Source organism: Euprymna scolopes, chromosome 4 (assembly GCF_053919585.1).
Source record: "Euprymna scolopes isolate OS-2025 chromosome 4, ASM5391958v1, whole genome shotgun sequence".
Classification (NCBI taxonomy): Eukaryota; Metazoa; Mollusca; class Cephalopoda; order Sepiida; family Sepiolidae; genus Euprymna; species Euprymna scolopes.
In genome coordinates, this window is record NC_136485.1 from 94,551,772 (window position 1) to 94,569,886 (window position 18,115).

The following is an 18,115-nucleotide window of genomic DNA, read 5'->3' on the forward strand; positions in this document are numbered from 1 at the left end:
TTTAACTCTGTGTTTAGCAGAGTTAAGGGCCTAAAGTCGTCAAAATTTTCCACCCCACCATGCCGTTGACCTTTCCTCAGCAATGTGATTACTCTCTTGGTCACCTGTCCAGGGATGGAACCCTGGGCAAACCAATGGTTGAACATATCCTTCAGAATAGGGACCAACATGGGCGACAGCCTCAAGTAAAACTCATAGGGTAAACCATCAAGCCCCGGGGACTTGTTGTAGCCGACCTGCTTCAACGCAGTAATGACCTCATGTTCCATAACAAGACCATCACAGCTAGCCGCCCGAGCCGCCGTGAGGCGGGGCGAGTCAGCCAAATAGCTGCCAAACTCATCGACCCTGAGTCCGGATAGTTGGGTGAAGCGCTCCGATAGATGCTCCCGAAACCCCTCACAGATCTCCCAAGTCAATGCTAGGGCACGTCCTTCCAGGTTATGTACTTTCCGAATGTACCTGTCCGAACCGCGCCTTAGAGCAGCCTTACGATCAACAGCATCAACATTAACAGCTTCGTTAGAGCTAGGTTAATGAAAGTCTCTAACTACTTGACCTTCATACCGCTCGCTAGCCAAGCGGCTGAGGTCTTGTTTGGCTAATGCTATCTCTAGGGTGCCCCCCCCTCCACCGCCCGGGTCAGCTTATCCTCTAAACGCTTCTTTGTCTTAGCCTTATCTAGCGCAAGGCGTTGGCTGTACTGAACTGAGAAGCGTCTAATTTTGGCCTTAAGACTAACCCACCACTTACTCCCTGTAACCGCCCCCACTAAAGCCCGCTGAATTAACTCGGTAACCTTCAACCGGTAGTCCTCCAGCTCCAACAAGGTGCTGTTGAACTTCCAATATCCGGCTTGTTTAGGCCTAGCTAGTTCAAACGGGCCATAACAAGTTTATGGTGTGAGTGTCCTAACAAGTGGAACGTGGGGCAAGATAGAAAGTCTACGTCGCCTCTTCTAACTAACATCCGATCCAAGTAGGTACTCGGATGGGAAGGTACTACAGCATGCCACGTCCACATCTCCCGCCCTGGATGATCCAGACGGAATCTATCGACGAGATTGCACGAGGTCATCAGGTCAGACAGACTGCTGTCACACCACACCGACCCACTAGCCCCTCCGACCTTATCTGTCTTGGGATCAAGGATTGCATTCCAATCACCCATTAGAACTAACCGTTCCGGATCCACTAAGAAGCCCTCCAACCGTCGAAAAAAGGATACCCTCTCTACAGCAGAATTGGGAGCATAAACAGCGACAATCCAAAAAACACTGCAATCAAAGGCAACATCAACAACGAGCGCCCGCCCGTCCTCGCCTGCGTGAGCAACATTCACCGACGCTGACAGGGTGCGACTCACTAGCAAGGAGATTCCACGACTATAAGTATTGCCATATGCTGAGTAAACATCGTAATCATTTACCAGCACCTTGCAATCCTCGTCACAAACAAAGTGGGTCTCCTGGATAGCGGCAATATCTACCTTAAGGGACACCAGGTCTCTCACAACGCGTGAGGCCTTGCTTTGACACCTGATGCCCCTCACATTAAAAGTGGCCAAGTTCAAAGACATGTTCACTTACCTTAAGCAGTGTCACAGACGGGTCTGAAATCCTCGACCGTGAGGACGTAGAAGGCCTGGCCAAGGCTGCCGGTAAGTAAATCCGTAGAAGGCTGTCCATCCTTAGCCACGCATCCCACGTCCAGGAGAAAGGTTAATTTTAACGCCCTGTAGAAGGAAGGATGACAGTAGATGGGGATTCTGCCTTCACACTGAAAGTTTATTTTTCTGAGCGAGGGGTGCTCCATGTCCACCAGCTGCTGGCCCTTTATGGCATCCCTCGCTGCCTCGAGCATATTCCAGAGGGCTTGAGTTCTGGGGTCTTTGTTCTCCGGAACAAAAGTTGTCAGCATCGGCGCGTCCTTGAAGTTGCTGGGTAATGTTCTCCGCCCCGATGTGCACAAAGTTCCGGAGATTCTCGTACTGTGCTTTCTGCTTCCCTTTCAAGGATTGCCTAATCTCTACACTTAACACATTTGTGTATTTGTTTGTCAAACCTACTGAGTAATCTTCAGAAAATGAAGTATTTTTCAAAAAAAATTTGGTGTCAGTAGTGGGGAATTAAAATGAAAAACAGTAATGTGGAATTTAATAATGAAGCAAGGGTTGTCTAATCATTGTGTCAATGTATTTATGCATAAATTTGAAAATCCTACTGAGACATTGTTAAAAAAATGCCATATAGGGTTATAATCCGGATTCGGTTCTGGGGTTCGAGAAGGAGTGAGTCACTCTCTCAACAACAGTACGTTTCTGCCCTCTTCTTTTCCAATCGACCACACCTGGCCTCTCGCCACTAATGTCACACCGCACAATCCGAACGTCAGCAATACGAAATTCTTTTCCAGAGAAGATGTGCACGACTCTTTTCTTTCTGCCTCCCCCCCCCAGGGAATTTTTCCCAGCTTTTATGTCCTCCTATCGAGAAAAAAAAAAGAAGAGACAGGAAAAAACAAAATAGCTTCTCCCATCATGCTCTGCCTTCCCAAGATTCCCTTTGCGTATACAAATACGCTGGCCATCCTTTCCTTCTTCTTTCCCAAAGAGTGCTGCAGATACGCCCTCTTTTCTAACCATAAACCCCTGTTGTGGACCAGGATATAAATACCCTAATTCGCTACAAGAAAAAATAATGAAACGAATTGAATGAAGGAAACAAAGAACTCAGATACTGGAATAAAATAAACATGTTTATTTTCTGTTGAGAAATTAAAGTCTTGGGTGTACACGTGTTCATTCAGCCGTTGAGTACTATGCGCGTGGAAGGAAAGGGGAATGCAATAGAGAAACGCGAAGTGGCAAGCCGGCCTGTAAAAAGAGAGGGGCAAGCTCAGTAGAGAGTCGCGCACATGTCTGTGTTGATGGACCAAAGCCGAAGGGGAGATAGTGAGAAAGTCAATCCAGTTCATGGAGAGAGAAAGCGTATAAAGTGTACGTGCACTTACCCCACATTACAGTAGCAGGGAAAGTGACGTTAGGGCGCGCGGTTGGTTCGTTGACTAAACAGGTCGAATGCTGGTCCGGAAGAAAATGGGTAGTTAACAGGTTTTGTTGACTTTTATACTGGGGTTAATGTTCTGGCTGCGCATGTCTGGCTTTCACTTAAAAGGAAGTGACGTCACAGCTCGGGTGTGTGCGCACGTTAGCGTGTGTGTGTGTGTGTGTGTATGCGCATGAATGTGAGTGTGTGTATGAGGATGTGTATATGCGTGTGTGTGTGTGTGCATGCGTATGTGCGTGTGTACGTGTGTGTATATGTGAAGAAAAACATGTTCAAACAAGACTCCCCCTCCTGGGGAGAAAAAAAATATGCATATACCAGAGAAACATATTTCGTTTTTGCTTTTTTTATGTATATTTTTTTGTTTGGTTTTAATAAGTTATGTATTGTTTGAAATGTTTTGGCCAATGAACTTTTCGACCAGTTTTTGTTGTTGTTTGTGGTGTGTTGTTTTTTGTAATTTCTTTGTCCGTTTCTGAGTGTGTATGTTCTTGTATTGGAGTAGGAGAAATGTGTAATTGTTCGTCTATGAATGCAGGTTTAAGTCTGTTTATTGCAATAGTGTCTTTTTTTTTCTCTTTTTAATATGGTAAAATACTTTTTACTTCTGTCGAGAACTAAATAAGGTCCGGAATAGTTTGGACATAGTGGTTTTTTTACTGCGTCGTTCCTGATAAAAATGTATTTATATGTGTGAATATCACTTGGGACGAAAATGTTCGTGTCTGGCTTTTTGGTTTGAATAAATTTTAATCGTGACATTTTATGTTTTAAGTCCGTCACAAAAGTTGTCGTTGGGGAAATGTCTGTATTATTTTCGCAGAATTGTCCTGGTAAAATCAGTATTGATCCGAAAACTAATTCTGCAGGTGTGCTCTGCAAATCTTCCTTCACAGTGTTGCGAATTGCTAGGAGAATGAGTGGCAAGTTGTCTGACCAGTCCGATTTGTTTTGTTCATAGCCAAAGATGCTTTTAATTGTCTATGAAATCGTTCCACCATACCGTTTGCGCAAGGATGGTAGGCAGTAGTCTTTATGTGTTTTGTTCCCAACAAATGGTTGAATTCAGTGAAAAGAGTTGATTGGAACCTTGAGCCTCTATCCGTTGTGATTACGGAGGGCAATCCGAAAATCGCTATCCAATCTTGTAAAATCGCTCTGGCTGTTGTTGCGGCTGGTATTGCTGTCGGCCATCTACTGAATCTATCGACTATAGTAAGAATGTGGGTATGTCCTTTTGAAGTGGGCAAGGGTCCAACCAAGTCGATATGAACATGAGTAAACCTAGCATCTGGTACACTGAAAGTTCCTGAAGGTGATTTTGTGTGCCTGTGAACTTTGTTTTTTTGGCAAGGAATACGAGTTTTGGTCCAACTACGGATGTCCGTATTCATATTTGGCCAAACAAAATGTTCCGCTATTAATTTCACGGTGGCACATTCTCCTGGGTGGGACAAATTGTGGAAGTGCTGGAAAACTTGTCGTCTGAGGCTGGGTGAAATATAAGGGTGAGAGTGTTTTTGTGAAACATCGTAATAGAAATTTGTTGTTCCGAATGGTATCGGCATTTCTTTTAGCTTCAGTGAAGTTTTGTCCATTATAGCTGGGAGCGTGGTATCGGTTAATTGCTCTTGTGCTATTAATTCCATACTTAGTGGAGTGGAATTTAAAGAAGCAATTGTTGCGCGAGATAAAGCGTCAGCTACAACGTTTTTTTGTCCTTTTACGTACCGTATATCGGTAGAATATTGGGCTATAAAGTCCAGATGTCAAATTTCTCGTGGACCATATTTGTCAATATGTGTGTGTAGAGCAAATGTTAGAGGTTTATGATCCGTATAGATGGAAAATTTTCTGCCTTCGAGGAGATGTTTAAAGTGCTTAATAAAAATAAATTGCAAGTAACTCTCTCGAGAATGGGCTATATCTAGTCTGTGCTTTGTTTAACTTGGCAGAGAAGAATGAAATAGGAGTCATTTTGTTGTCAGAAATTTGGTGAATGATGACTCCTACTGCTATTTCTGATGCGTCCGTCGTGAGTGTAAGTTCCGTTGTATCGCTGTCTTGGATATACGTAAGTTTGGTGAAGTTTGCCAAAGTAGTTTTCGATTGTTCGAAGTCCTGTAGTGCAGGTCCTTCCAAAACTAACTGTTGGTTTTTGGTTCGTTTTTTTTAACAAGTTCATTAAAGGTGCGAGTAACATGGAACAGTTAGGCAAAAAACGTCGGTAATAGTTAATTATGCCTACAAAACAGCATACTTGTCTGACAGATGTCGGTAGAGGGAAATTTGAAATGACACTTACTTTTTCAGGCAAAGGGGAGATTCCATCATTGTCAATTAAATGACCGAGAAATTGAACTTCCTGGTGGCCAAAAACACATTTATCGGTGTTAGTTTAAGACCGAATTGTGACAGTCTTTCAAAAGTTTGTTCCAGGTGTAGCTGGTGTTCTTCGAGGTTTCTGCTAGCGATTAAAACGTCGTCCACATATGTGAATATGAATGGCAGACCTCTGAAAACTTCATCAATCAAACGCTGGAAAGTTTGACAGGCGTTTTTCAGTCCTTAGGAACTCGTACAGGCCAAATGGTGTGGTCAGTGCGGTTTTATGAATGTATTCTTCCGTAACTGGAATTTAAAAATATGCCTTAATGAGGTCCAGTTTGGAGAAAATTGTGGCGCCTTGGAGTCCATTGGAGAAGTCATGGATGTGGGGAATAGGATATCTATCTGGAACTGTCTTCGCGTTTAAACATCTAAAATCTCCGTACGGGCGCCATGTGGTGTTGTCAGCTTTCTGTACCATGTGGAGTGGTGATGACTAAGCACTTTTCGAGGGCTGTATTATTCCCATGTGGAGTAGGTTTTGAAACTCTGATTTTGCCAATTTGTATTTATCCGGTTTCAAGTGTCTGGGGGGTTGAATAGACGGGCGGTCCTATGGTCTTAATATAGTGCTTGATGGGGTCCGTGTTTTTAAATGGCTGGGAAAGTTGAGGAAATTTTTGGAGTAACCGGCGGACGTGTAAATCTTCGGGTAAGGCAGTGCTGATTCCGGTGGTTAAAAATTTCGAGGTAGTTCCTCTCACCGAAATCTTCGTTTCGTTTTCTGTCAATGTATGATGAGTCATGTCGACAGACAGGTTGAAATGGGCTAAAAAGTCCGCCCCCAAAATTGGAGTGGTCATGCTGGCTATGGTGAAATTCCATAAAAAATTCCTCCGCATTCCAAGGTTTAAATTTAAATTTTTTTCGCCAAAAGTGGGTATTTTTGTACCGTTGGCGGCTTGTAGGTTAAAAAATTGGGTCCCTGTTGGTTGCCCATGCGGTGTCATTATGACGCTGATTTCCGCTCCAGTGTCTATTAAAAAGTTATATCCGTGAATTTTGTCTCGGATATAAAATAGACAACCTTTTTTGTGAGCTCCAGCTACAGTCGTCGTCGTTACTGGTTCATTTCCCTGTGCTGGTTTTTTGAACGTGCAGGGTGTAGTGCATCTTCTCGCATCAACGCTGAATCTCTTGTGGTAGAAACAAACATCTTGTTTATCTCGTGACGTGGATCAGTTCCTGCTTGAACTTCTTCGCTTGTAATTTCGCCGCATGTCATTGTTGTTTCTTGGATAATGTTGACGAGTTTGAAGTGCATCGGCTAGTTGCTTTGAAAGCTTTTCAACTGCTGACTTTAATTCTGCTAATTCCTCGTCTCGGTTTTGGTCAGGTTGTCGAATATTTAATGCCATGGTTTTGCTGTAGAAGTTTATCTGTTGAAGTTCCGTTTTGAAATTTTTATATTTCAATTTCGTGTGCGCGGTTTGAAATTGTTCCTCCTCATGGTCGACAAGTTTGCTTGTTTGTTAGAGAAAAATTATTTTTTGTGCGTGCCGTGAATTTGTGTGGAAGGGTTTAGCTAACACCATGTGTTTCGTTCAAACTCATTCATTTAATTTTAAATAAAGGGGTCACCATTTCATGTTGCGGACCAGGATATAAATACCCTAACTCGCTACAAGAAAAAATAATGAAACGAATTGAATGAACGAAACAAAGAACTCAAATACTGGAATAAAATAAACATGTTGTTTATTTTCTGTTGAGAAATGAAAGTCTTGGGTGTACACGTGTTCATTCAGCCGTTGAGTACTATGCGCGTGGAAGGAAAGGGGAATGCAATAGAGAAACGCGAAGTGGCAAGCCGGCCTGTAGAAAGAGAGGGTTAAGCTCAGTAGAGAGTCACGCACGTCTGTGTTGATGGACCAAAGCCGAAGGGGAGATAGAGTGAGAAAGTCAATCCAGTTCATGGAGAGAGAAAGCGTATAAAGTGTACGTGCACTTACCCCACATTACAGTAGCAGGGAAAGTGACGTTAGGGCGTGCGGTTGGTTCGTCGACTAAACAAGTCGAACGCTGGTCCGGAAGAAAAAGGGTAGTTAACAGGTTTTGTTGACTTTTATACTGGGGTTAATGTTCTGGCTGCAGCATGTCTGGCTTTCACTTAAAAGGAAGTGACGTCACAGCTCGGGTGTGTGTGTTCATATTAGCGTGTGTGTGTGTATGCGCATGAATGTGAGTGTGTGTATGAGGATGTGTATGTGCGTGCGTGCGTGCGTCTGTGTATATGTGAAGAAAAACATGTTCGAACCCCCCCCCCCTGATCTTTGAGATCAATAAGACACTTCATAATCCTTCATCCAAACAGGCCTCCTCCTCTCACGTTGAGGCCTCTGGGGCACAACTTCTTGGGGGTTGACGTTTTCAGATTCACTACAGACATTCTCGTCCAGTTGTAAAGAACCACAATGTGGGGTTAAGTCGAATTGGGGTGCATCGTTAGTTTCTTGGTGGATATCGACTTTCTCCTCTTCACTGCCATCACTGCGCACCGACAGGTTATACGGCGCAGTTCTAGGATATGCCGGAGAACGCCATTCACCATTACATTGTTCTTTGACTGCGTTCCCATTATGACACCCCCCCTCCCTCACCGAGTGGTACATTTTGCAGGGGGGGGGGCTTTACCCACACCTCCTCACCCACTTTAATGGTAGCTTCTTCACCCTCAATTCCTACCGTTTTATTGCATGGATGCCGCCACTTATATGCAAAGATGGCTCTATGAGGTACTGTTGTCTCATCTTGTCTGGTTTTCGTGAGATGTTGTACCAAAACACCGCCTCCATGGGTGAAATGTTGCTTTTTTCCGCAGCAGCCTTGATGGTGCGATGATTCCTCTCCACTATCCCATTGCCACTCGGCCGATACGCTGCCCTAAAAAATTTCCTTACTCCCCACTTATCACACACCTCTTTAAAGGCTTCTGATCAGAAAACGGGGCCATTGTCCATTAACAGTTCCTCAACCGGCTATCTTTCCAAAAATATTTCTTCAATGACCCCTCCGATCACCCATGCAGCTTCTGCCCTCTCTCCATATGGCAAACTTCCCCGGTCCACAGTCGACCATCGACAGATACAGCTTATGGCGATAATGGGTCACATCAATGGCCAATCGCTTCCAGTCCTCTGCAATGTGTAACTCTCCTGCTTCGTGTCTGGATGGTCCGGGGTCTATCGATTGGCACTCCTGACAGTGCTCCACTACCTTCCTGACCTCCTTCTCGGTGGTTTCCGGGTAAACCTCTCTTGCCAGGAATAACATCCGTTCTCGACCAAAGTGGTGCATTTCATGTAACTTTTTAACTTCCTCCCCTGCACAGCATACTGAGGAAACCTCCTTTCTCTCTTGCAGCCAGGCCTTCTTTACCCATGTCATCGAATCCGCCTTGTTCTTTTCTGATGGGATCAGCACTACAGATACCTTAAACTGGAATTCCGCTATCAAATCTGCAAGTGCTCCAAGCCTGCGGTTGATCAGCATTTCTGCAGCACCTCTGGTCCTAACTCTCTTATCGCCAGTCACTGCTGACCTGATCCATGAAACTACCGTTGCCGAATCGGATTTGATTTCAATCGTTTTCAATCCCCACTTCAGGGCCAGATTGATTCCTTTCATAGTGGCCTCCAGTTCGGCTATGTTGATATGAGAATAGTCGTTTTTCTTCCTTAACCACGCCGCATCTTCCACAGTTACGCCTCCCATCTCTAATACGACGCCCAATGCCAGACTGCTGGCATCACACCAAATCACCCCCGCGTCTCTGCCGCTGACATACCATTCCCCCTTTACTGGGTCTTCTTTCGTCACTCTCGTCATTCAAGTGGGGCCTCATGCACTTATTTCCACTCACAGCTGCAGCCACGATTGGGCCCTTGACATTCTTGACTAGAACTCTGGCGTGGACCAAGAGATCGTCCACTTCCATCGTATTGATCTCAGTGATTCTCTGCATGTTCGCGGAGATTTCTTCTGGGAAGCCATTCACTAGGTATAGCTTTACCGTCATCTCCAGACTCCTCCCCACGTAACCAGCCAATCCTGCCAGTCTTCTGATCTCTGCAGCAAACATGTCAACAGACTCTCCGGTTCACCTCAAACTTGCAAGTTTGCCGAGTGCTTCAAATGGACTCTCGGCGAAAGCCAATTTCAGTCTTTGCTCCACTGAGGCAAGGTCTCCCTTATCTTCATCGCGCATCTGCTGGTAAATAGTGAGGGCTTCCCCCTCTAAGTAGAGCGGCAGCAGGGTGACCGCGTCTTCGATTTTTTGCAACCTTGCCACCATCTTTAATTTTTCCAGCCATTTAATTAGGTCACCCTCCCCAGTGAAGGGTCTCAACATCTGAGTTGAGAGTCTCCAGTCAGCCATGTTAACCTGCTTGACTCGCCGAAATAGCTTCTAGGGTTATAATCAGGATTCCGTTCTGGGGTTCGGGAAGGAGTGAGTCACTCTCTCGACAACAGCACGTTTCTGCCCTCTTCTTTTCCAATCGACCACACCTGGCTTCTCGCCACGAATGTCACATTGCACAATCCGAACGTCAGCAATACAAAATTCTTTTCAAGAGAAGATGTTCACAACTCTTTTCTCTCTGCTACCCCAGGGAATTTTTCCCAGCTTTTATATCCTCCTATCTAGAAAAAAAAGGAAGAGACAGGGAAAAAAAAAATAGCTTCTCCTATCATGCTCGGCCTTCCCAAGATGCCCTTCGCGTATACAAATGCGCTGGCCATCCTTTCCTTCTTCTTTCGCAAAGAGCGATGCAGATACACCCGGTACGTTTTTGTTTTTTTTTTCCTTCTTCTTTTCTAACCACATACCCCACAAATTTTAGTGCCGATAGCGACAAACAGTAATATTGAAATTTATGATGAAGCAATGGTTGCCTAATTCTTAACCAAGATGATGTATTTATGTACTTATTTGGAAAGTCTAATGATCTACTTTCTAAAAATTGTTTCAGTTTTCTTAAAATTATGGTAGCCTTGGTGGTAAGAGAAATTATTTAACGTGTTGTACAATACCTGTTGATAGTATGTGAAATTGTTTCATGTATGTTTTTTAATTACCCGTCCGAAGGTAGGTAAAATTATTTTAAATGTGTGTTGTATATTACCCATCCCCGCAAAGGAAACATTATTTCATATATATGGTATAAATTACTTATCCTAGATAAGGTACAATTACTTGATACGTGTAACACCCGTCGTAGGGTAGGTAAAATATTCTTTTGCTCGAAAAAGCTAATGATACATAGACATTAAAAATTCCTCTATCCGAAGAATAACAAATATGTTCAAAATCAACTTCAATTTTCTTATTGTTTATATGGTCCCAAGTAACGCCGGGTAGCCCTGCTAGTTTGTTTAGAAAACTATATTGGGCAGTGGAATAAAGGAAAATTTTTTACCTTATATATAAGAAAAGAACAATGAGAAGATAAAACTAATTTTATTTGCATATTGATCTAGTTACTTTATTTTCTACAGACTCGCATGTTACTGACATTGACACTAGTATTCCTACCATCACTGATAGTGTCCTGAACTCTTTCAATGCAGTATTGTTAATATCAACTGAGCCCCTGAGATCTGCTGACTTAGCAGTTGGACAGTTCAGGGAAACAGAACCCAGCACCATACCTTGGATATAAAAGGTGAGTGTGAATGGCAAATGCTTTTTTTTATCCTCCTCATTTTTAACTTTTACTTTCTACTCATTTCTTTCATTTTCTCATACAATTAATTCTTTGTAATTAATAATGCTTAAGTTTTTAAGTATCTTATGTACTTTTCATGTAGTTGCAAATGGAAATCTATTTGCTATAACATGACATAACTACATGGAAGGTACATTCAGTAGTATTAATATTATCATTATTGTTATATATACGTTTATTTATTTATTTTATGTATACATGCAGTTTAATAAACATTGGGATTCTTTAAAACCAGATATTATAACCACATTCAAAAACAAAATGATGAACAAAAACAGCACTAGCAAACCACTACTAGATGCTCAAAGAAAGTGGAGGCCCATTGAGTGGAAAATAGTATGACAAACCAGTACATGTAGGAACTTAGACAAGTTATAAAATATCTGTTTAAAAATTTTTAATCCTTAAATCTGGCTGCGAATCACAAAAATATGCTATGAATGATATTGGCCACCACACATGTATACTCTGGCCAACTAGAGCAGAAACATCTGTGGCCTGATATCTCATCACAAAACAAAATGAACCAGAGATAACGTAATGCATCAGTAACTGTAACCCAATTGGCACCTACAATATACTTTACAATGACTTTCATACTGTATTGTTGATTGATTCTTAATTGGCATCTGCCAGTACTTTAAGATTAATTAAAATTCTACAGAAGATCTTATCATTTAGTGTTTGAGTTACCCGGTTATGGTGAACTATTTTGTTAGTACAACATAAGAATTCCTGAAGGGATAGGGCATGTTTTCTCCTGATCAGTTGGCTTTCTTTGTTCAAATTGTTCTGCTAAAAACATGCAAATCTATGATTGCTAGCAAAATGAGAAGTAATAGAAATAACATGAAATATCTCAAAAAAGAAAACACGAATAAACCTAGAACCCCATCCTCCTACGTAGACCCCTACTACCATGTCTCCTTCTCCAACATCAGGGGTCTACATTCTAACCTTCCAGAGGTTGAAACCCAACTACAGGAGACGAAACCTGACATATTCTTTCTAAGCGAAACTGGAATAGGGCAAACCACCTCCCTAGATGAGTTCATAATTAAAGGATACTCTAACTTAACATCTAAATCTGACCCCCAAGATAGCCACGGGCATGGAATATGTGCCTACATTAAAGATGGCTTCTCATGTGGTAGGAATATCTCCAGAGAAGACCCTAATCTACCTTATATGTGCTTCCGGGTTGCACTTGCTTACACCACCGCATTTATATTTGCCCTCTATCGCCCCCACAACAGCAGAGTTACTGTCTTTAAGAGTATATCAGAAAAAATTGACCACATCCTGTCTGCTCATCCCTCAGCTAACATTCACATTTGCGGTGACTTCAATGTCCATAATGTGGAATGGCTGACCCACTCAAATAAGACAGATGATGAGGGGAGGTTCTGTCATGACTTGCCATTGCCTATGACCTCACTCAGATTGTCCGCGAGCCCACCCGTGTGCCCGATAGTACCGGTCAGTACGCAAGCCTTCTAGACCTTTTTCTATCCACTTCCCTTGAGCTATGCTCATGTTCCGTTCTATCTCCTCTGGGATCCTCCGACCACTGCGTCGTATCAGTTAAGATAAAAATGAAATATAATAAATCTACAGACGTACCTCTCCACCGTACGGTATACCGATACTCCATGGCAGACTGGGATAGCTTCCATACATTCATATCTGATCTACCTCTCCATTCCATGTTTAAAAAGGATGTGTCCTCTATAGTATCAGACCTGACCGAATGGTTACTTGTAGGCATAGACCAAATCATACAATCAAAAAAATTCCAACAAAAACCTAACAGCCAGCCATGGTTCTCCCCTGAATGTGCTGCTGCCATCGCACACAGAAATCACTTTTTCCGTAGCTACCAATGTAATAGATGCACTGAAACTAAAGCTGCTTTCAGGACCGCCAGCAACCACTGTAAAAGAGTAATAAAAAATGCAAGAGAACTATATGCTCAATCCGTTAAATCCAAAGTAGCTGAGCAGTGGCTTGGTTCCCACCAGTTCTGGCAAATAGCAAATAGGATCCTGAACAGAAAAGTGCGTTCTAACCCAACCATTATCAATGGACCAGAGGTCATCTCGACAGCATCCGACAAGGCCAAACTATTTGCCAAAAACTTTGCGACAAATTCTACCGTGTGTGACAAAGGCCATCAGTTCCCCATATTCCCTCCTATAACAGACAACATGCTATGCAACATACAAATATCTGTGCGTGAGGTCGCCAAGCTAATCAAGAACCTTGACTCCAGTAAAGCAACTGGTCCCGACGGTATCCCAATTATAGTGTTAAAAAAGCTTCAACCAGAACTTGCCCTCATACTTACCAAACTGTTTAAGCGTTGCCTTAAGGAGAAGTGCTTCCCAACACCCTGGAAAACCTCATCAGTATGCCCTGTATTTAAGAACTCAGGTGAAAAGTCATCCCCCTCTCAGTACAGACCAATAAGTCTCCTGTGTGTCATGAGTAAGTTGCTGGAATCCACAATAAATAGAGAAGTAGTCAACCACCTCAGTAGAAATAACCTTCTTAGCGACACGCAATATGGTTTCCGCTCTGCTAGATCTACAGCAGATGTGCTAACGGCTTTATCTCATCGGATTAACGAATCTCTCGACAAAGGGTTCATTTCTAGGGCAATTGCTCTCGACATATCAAAGGCCTTCGATAAGGTTTGGCATAAATACCTACTACACAAGATTTCCAGCTACAGTATAACTGGAAATGTTTTCTCGATCATTGTCATTTCTCTCAGATAGGCTCATAAGATGATGGGCAGAAATAAGGGGCCCACAGTATTAATGCTGGAGTCCCTCAGGGGTCCATACTGGGCCCAACTCTCTTCCTGATCTACATCAATGATCTCCCAAAACACATACTAAAATCATTCGTTGACATCTATGCTGATGACACGACCATCTACGGCAACACATCAAAGGCTGTAAATGACAAAGTTCTCTCTGATTCTCTCACCTCTGATTTCGAGCGCGTGGTTCAGTGGGGGAAGATGTGGCTGGTTACCTTTAATGCATCCAAAACCAAACTCTTATCTTTACATCATCAATGCTCTGATCCCCATCTGGCATCAATTGTGTCTCTCGTCTGGGTGAGGCCCCGTGTTTTGACAAGCTTCTGGGTTTGACCTTTACTCTTGATCTGAAATGGAACACATACATCAAGTCTGTGGCCAAGGTCGCTGGAAAAATGATGGGATCCTTCTACCGCTCCAGAAGATATCTCACTTAATGATGCAATTCTCTATCTATATAAAAGCCAAGTACGTCCAGAGATGGAGTACTGCTGCCACATCTGGACGGGAGCTGCTAAAAAGAGCCTATCCTGCCTTGACAGAGTACAAAATAGACTTCATGGCTTGGTGGGGGATGCCCTTTTCTCTACCCTGCAACCTCTTTCCCACAGAAGAGACGTAGCGAGCCTGTCATTGTTCTATCGTTATTTCCATGTCAGGTGCTCGTCTGAGCTCCATTCTCTGGTCCCCCCCCTCGCCAATCTTTCTCAAAAAACACCCGACTAGCTGAAACCACCGTCAATAATTTTCCCCACTCCCTATCTGTGCCTAAATCAAAACGTAGATACCATGAACAAAGCTTCTTTCTTTAGAACTGCACACCTGTGGAACTCTGTTCCGCTTGCCTGTTTCCCTCCCGACTTCAACCTGGATGTCTTCAAGTCCAATACAAACAAATTCCTGATGAACCGTCCCCCTAAGTAATGACACCTTACCAATTCTATAATACTATTGCTACACTATCCCTTTTATTACTGTACACACAATAACCCTTATCCCTGAGTGGCCATTGGGCCTTGATAAGTGGTGAACTCCATGTAAAAAAAAAAAATATATATATATATATATATATAGTTCCAGAGAGTAATTCTGTAAGCCAAAATTCTACCTAGCAATGATTATTTTATTATTACTCTCAGTCATCAGGAGGAAAAGGATGAAACAGCAATCCAAGTGTTTTTTACCTTACACCAGAATCTCTGCAAATCCGACCACAACCTACAAATCACAATCCAGAGGTGTAAATCTCTAAACAATATTATTAAACCACATCTGATAGTAAGGCTTGAATTTTGGAGTTCAGTTTCATTGCTCCCAGGTTCAGTCTGAGCAGGAGGAGCCTATCTGTGTGTTGTATAGAATCAATCTTAGTTTGATAATGAACTGCATGTAAAAAAGTTATGTTATGATTAATATAATCAAAAACCATGAAAAATATTGCAAGATGTTGAATACTTGAAACAAAATAGCTATTACCAAAATTACTTATTCAGAATTAAAGAATCTGAAAAGGATTGCTATATGCCATAAAACAAACTCCAAAAGTATCACCAGCCCCAATTCAAGAAAGGAACTCAACATATATGTGGAAAATACAGTCAAGTAATTTCTGATATCTTCATTCAAATTGCTCAGCTAAAGGATCATTTCACTTAAGAATTTTGCAATACAATTTGATTGCTTCATCCTTATCAAAAAAGAAAAAGATGTCATTTTCTTACTGTATTTTTTATAAATATTGTTTTTGAAAACATAACACAAGTGCATTGTCATTGCTTTATTTTTATTTAAAAATGCACAATGAATTATGTTTACTTTGTGTTTTTAGGAAATGTTCAATTCTTATATGATCGAATAATTTATATGCATTACTCAATTTAGTTTTGTTTTGTTTTACAGCAGATTGAATGATGACATGTTGAACCACTCCACCATTCTCTTATGGAAGTTAAAGATCTTATGATTCCACCTTATTTTGATCCGACCTTTACTCAATGCTTTTTGCGATCTGATAAATTTTGACAATATTATTGTTTCATTCTTATTTTTGTTATGCTGTTTTCATTCTACCATTGAGTTTCTAAAACCTTTAATTTCTTACAAAATTATTTGGGCATAATATTTTAAAATGGTATAGAACATGCTTATATGAACATTGGAGAAAAGTTAATTTTTATACTTTGATCTCAATAAATATTTTCTTTTTTTCTTTGACAATACTCATTGATTCGTAACTAAGATATTTCAATTTTTTATTCCAATATTCTTACAAACTTAATAAACAGATTTTTTATTTTGCTAATGAATAATTTCAATTCTTATAAGTACTTAAATGTTTTCATGTAATATTGACATATATTTTATGGAATATGTAAATATTTTGTCAATGTAAACACAGATTAAGAGATATTTTTATCTATTTTTGTTTTTATTCTTTTAATATCTTTAATAAAAAATGACGATTATCATTTTGCTGTAATTTCTTTGACAAACATTAACATTTAAGAGTTTTGTTATCAATTTGGTTTAAACTTAATGTTCACTGAAAATGACAAGATTGTGGGAATACTCATTGTGAGTTATTTACTAAATTTATATTAGATTGTATATTAATTTTGTGTTGTACATACAAAATATCTTTTATAGTTTGAATTTATATGCATTTTGTTACTGCTTTTCAATAGACGATATAATCTGAGTAGAATAAGAGATTTTTTGTCAGTTATTTTTACACATTTTGGGTTTATTAGTTCATTTTTGATCAACAGTAGTTAATTTTTAATTTACAGAAAATATTTTTCTGTTCATTTTTTAATACTTGAGTCGATTTTCATGTCTAATGTTTGTTGTACATCAAATATGTTTGAATCTCAGAAACATTTTTATTTTCTTAAATCAAAGTTGCAAGTGTATTAGGTTGACAATCGATTTGCCTATAAAATAATTTTCCTATAAAATAATAATTTCTTTTGACAATTTTTTTTTTTTCATTCTTATTTTTCTGTTTTAATTTTACAGATGGGTAAATAAATAAAAATAAAAAAATAAAAATGATCTTATTGATGCTACTTTGAATGGAATGAGAAAAAACACTCCAATAAATAAAATTCTATAAAAACTGAATCATTTATATTATTGAGTTTTTATTTTAAATGTTATTAAAGTATTTTTTGTATATTTCTGTTCTGTAATAAAAATTCTCTGCCTGAAAAAAATTTTTTTTTAAATAATTATTATTTTATGCTATATGAAAAACATTTTTTTAAGAATTCTCTTTTTCTGCACAAAATAAAGATTAAAAACTTGTTTATAATACAGCATACAAATCAAAAAGCTGATTGAATATTTGCATGAATTGCATCAGAGAAATATATGGAAATTACCAGAAAAACAGGTATGAGATTCTGAAAGAAAAATATTTATACGTAAAAATGTACAAATGTAAAATGGATTTTTATTTTAAATTAATGAAGATTTTATTTTGTTTAGATATGGTTAGAAAACCTTACTAGCAACCACCAATAGACAGAGAAAAATCTAGTTACTGTTTCTTAAACTGATTAAAATCTATTAGTTTTTTCTAAAAAGGTAAAACCCTGAATTTTATCATAATAAAAACAGAATAATATAATACATTTCTATAATTTTTAATAGAATTTTAAAATTTAAAAAAATACATACTTGATACAATTTTTGTAATTTTCGCTGAAGACAAAAATAAAATTATAATATTTTTCAAGAAATTTTGGAATTAAAGTAATTTTTATGTCTAAATAAGATATAGAATTACTTGCTATAAGAATATACAAAAATATTAGAATAAAAGTTGTAACGCTGTCATTTGAGCGGAGTCCCAGTGCCCCCCTCGGTGTGCTAGTCCCAAGAAATTTAGTCCCAGACTAAGCCATAATACTTATGGGCCCTGATTAACATTAGCAACACGTTAACTTTGTAATTATGAGGGTATGTTTGGCTGGATAATAAAATGATGCAATATCTATGCGGAAATGATAATTGTTTGGTTAAAGATATATCCAACAGAAGGGGGGGGGGTCACTTTGAAAACTGAATTGATGCGTGTGTTTGGGGATTATGTAATAA

The 18,115-nt window shown here is 40.1% G+C and overlaps 1 protein-coding gene across 1 annotated transcript in view; it reads left to right on the forward strand.

The window, feature by feature from the left end:
* The window catches only part of LOC145268924 (uncharacterized), a 156,935-nt gene extending 139,798 nt beyond the window's left edge, over positions 1 to 17,137 (forward strand). The window contains exons 5-6 of the mRNA XM_080124589.1: positions 10,955 to 11,121; positions 15,914 to 17,137. Coding sequence (XP_079980715.1) covers positions 10,955 to 11,118 — 164 coding nt within the window. The 3' untranslated portion in view covers positions 11,119 to 11,121; positions 15,914 to 17,137. The remainder of the gene's footprint in view (positions 1 to 10,954; positions 11,122 to 15,913) is intronic.
* The last annotated feature ends 978 nt before the right edge of the window (positions 17,138 to 18,115 follow it).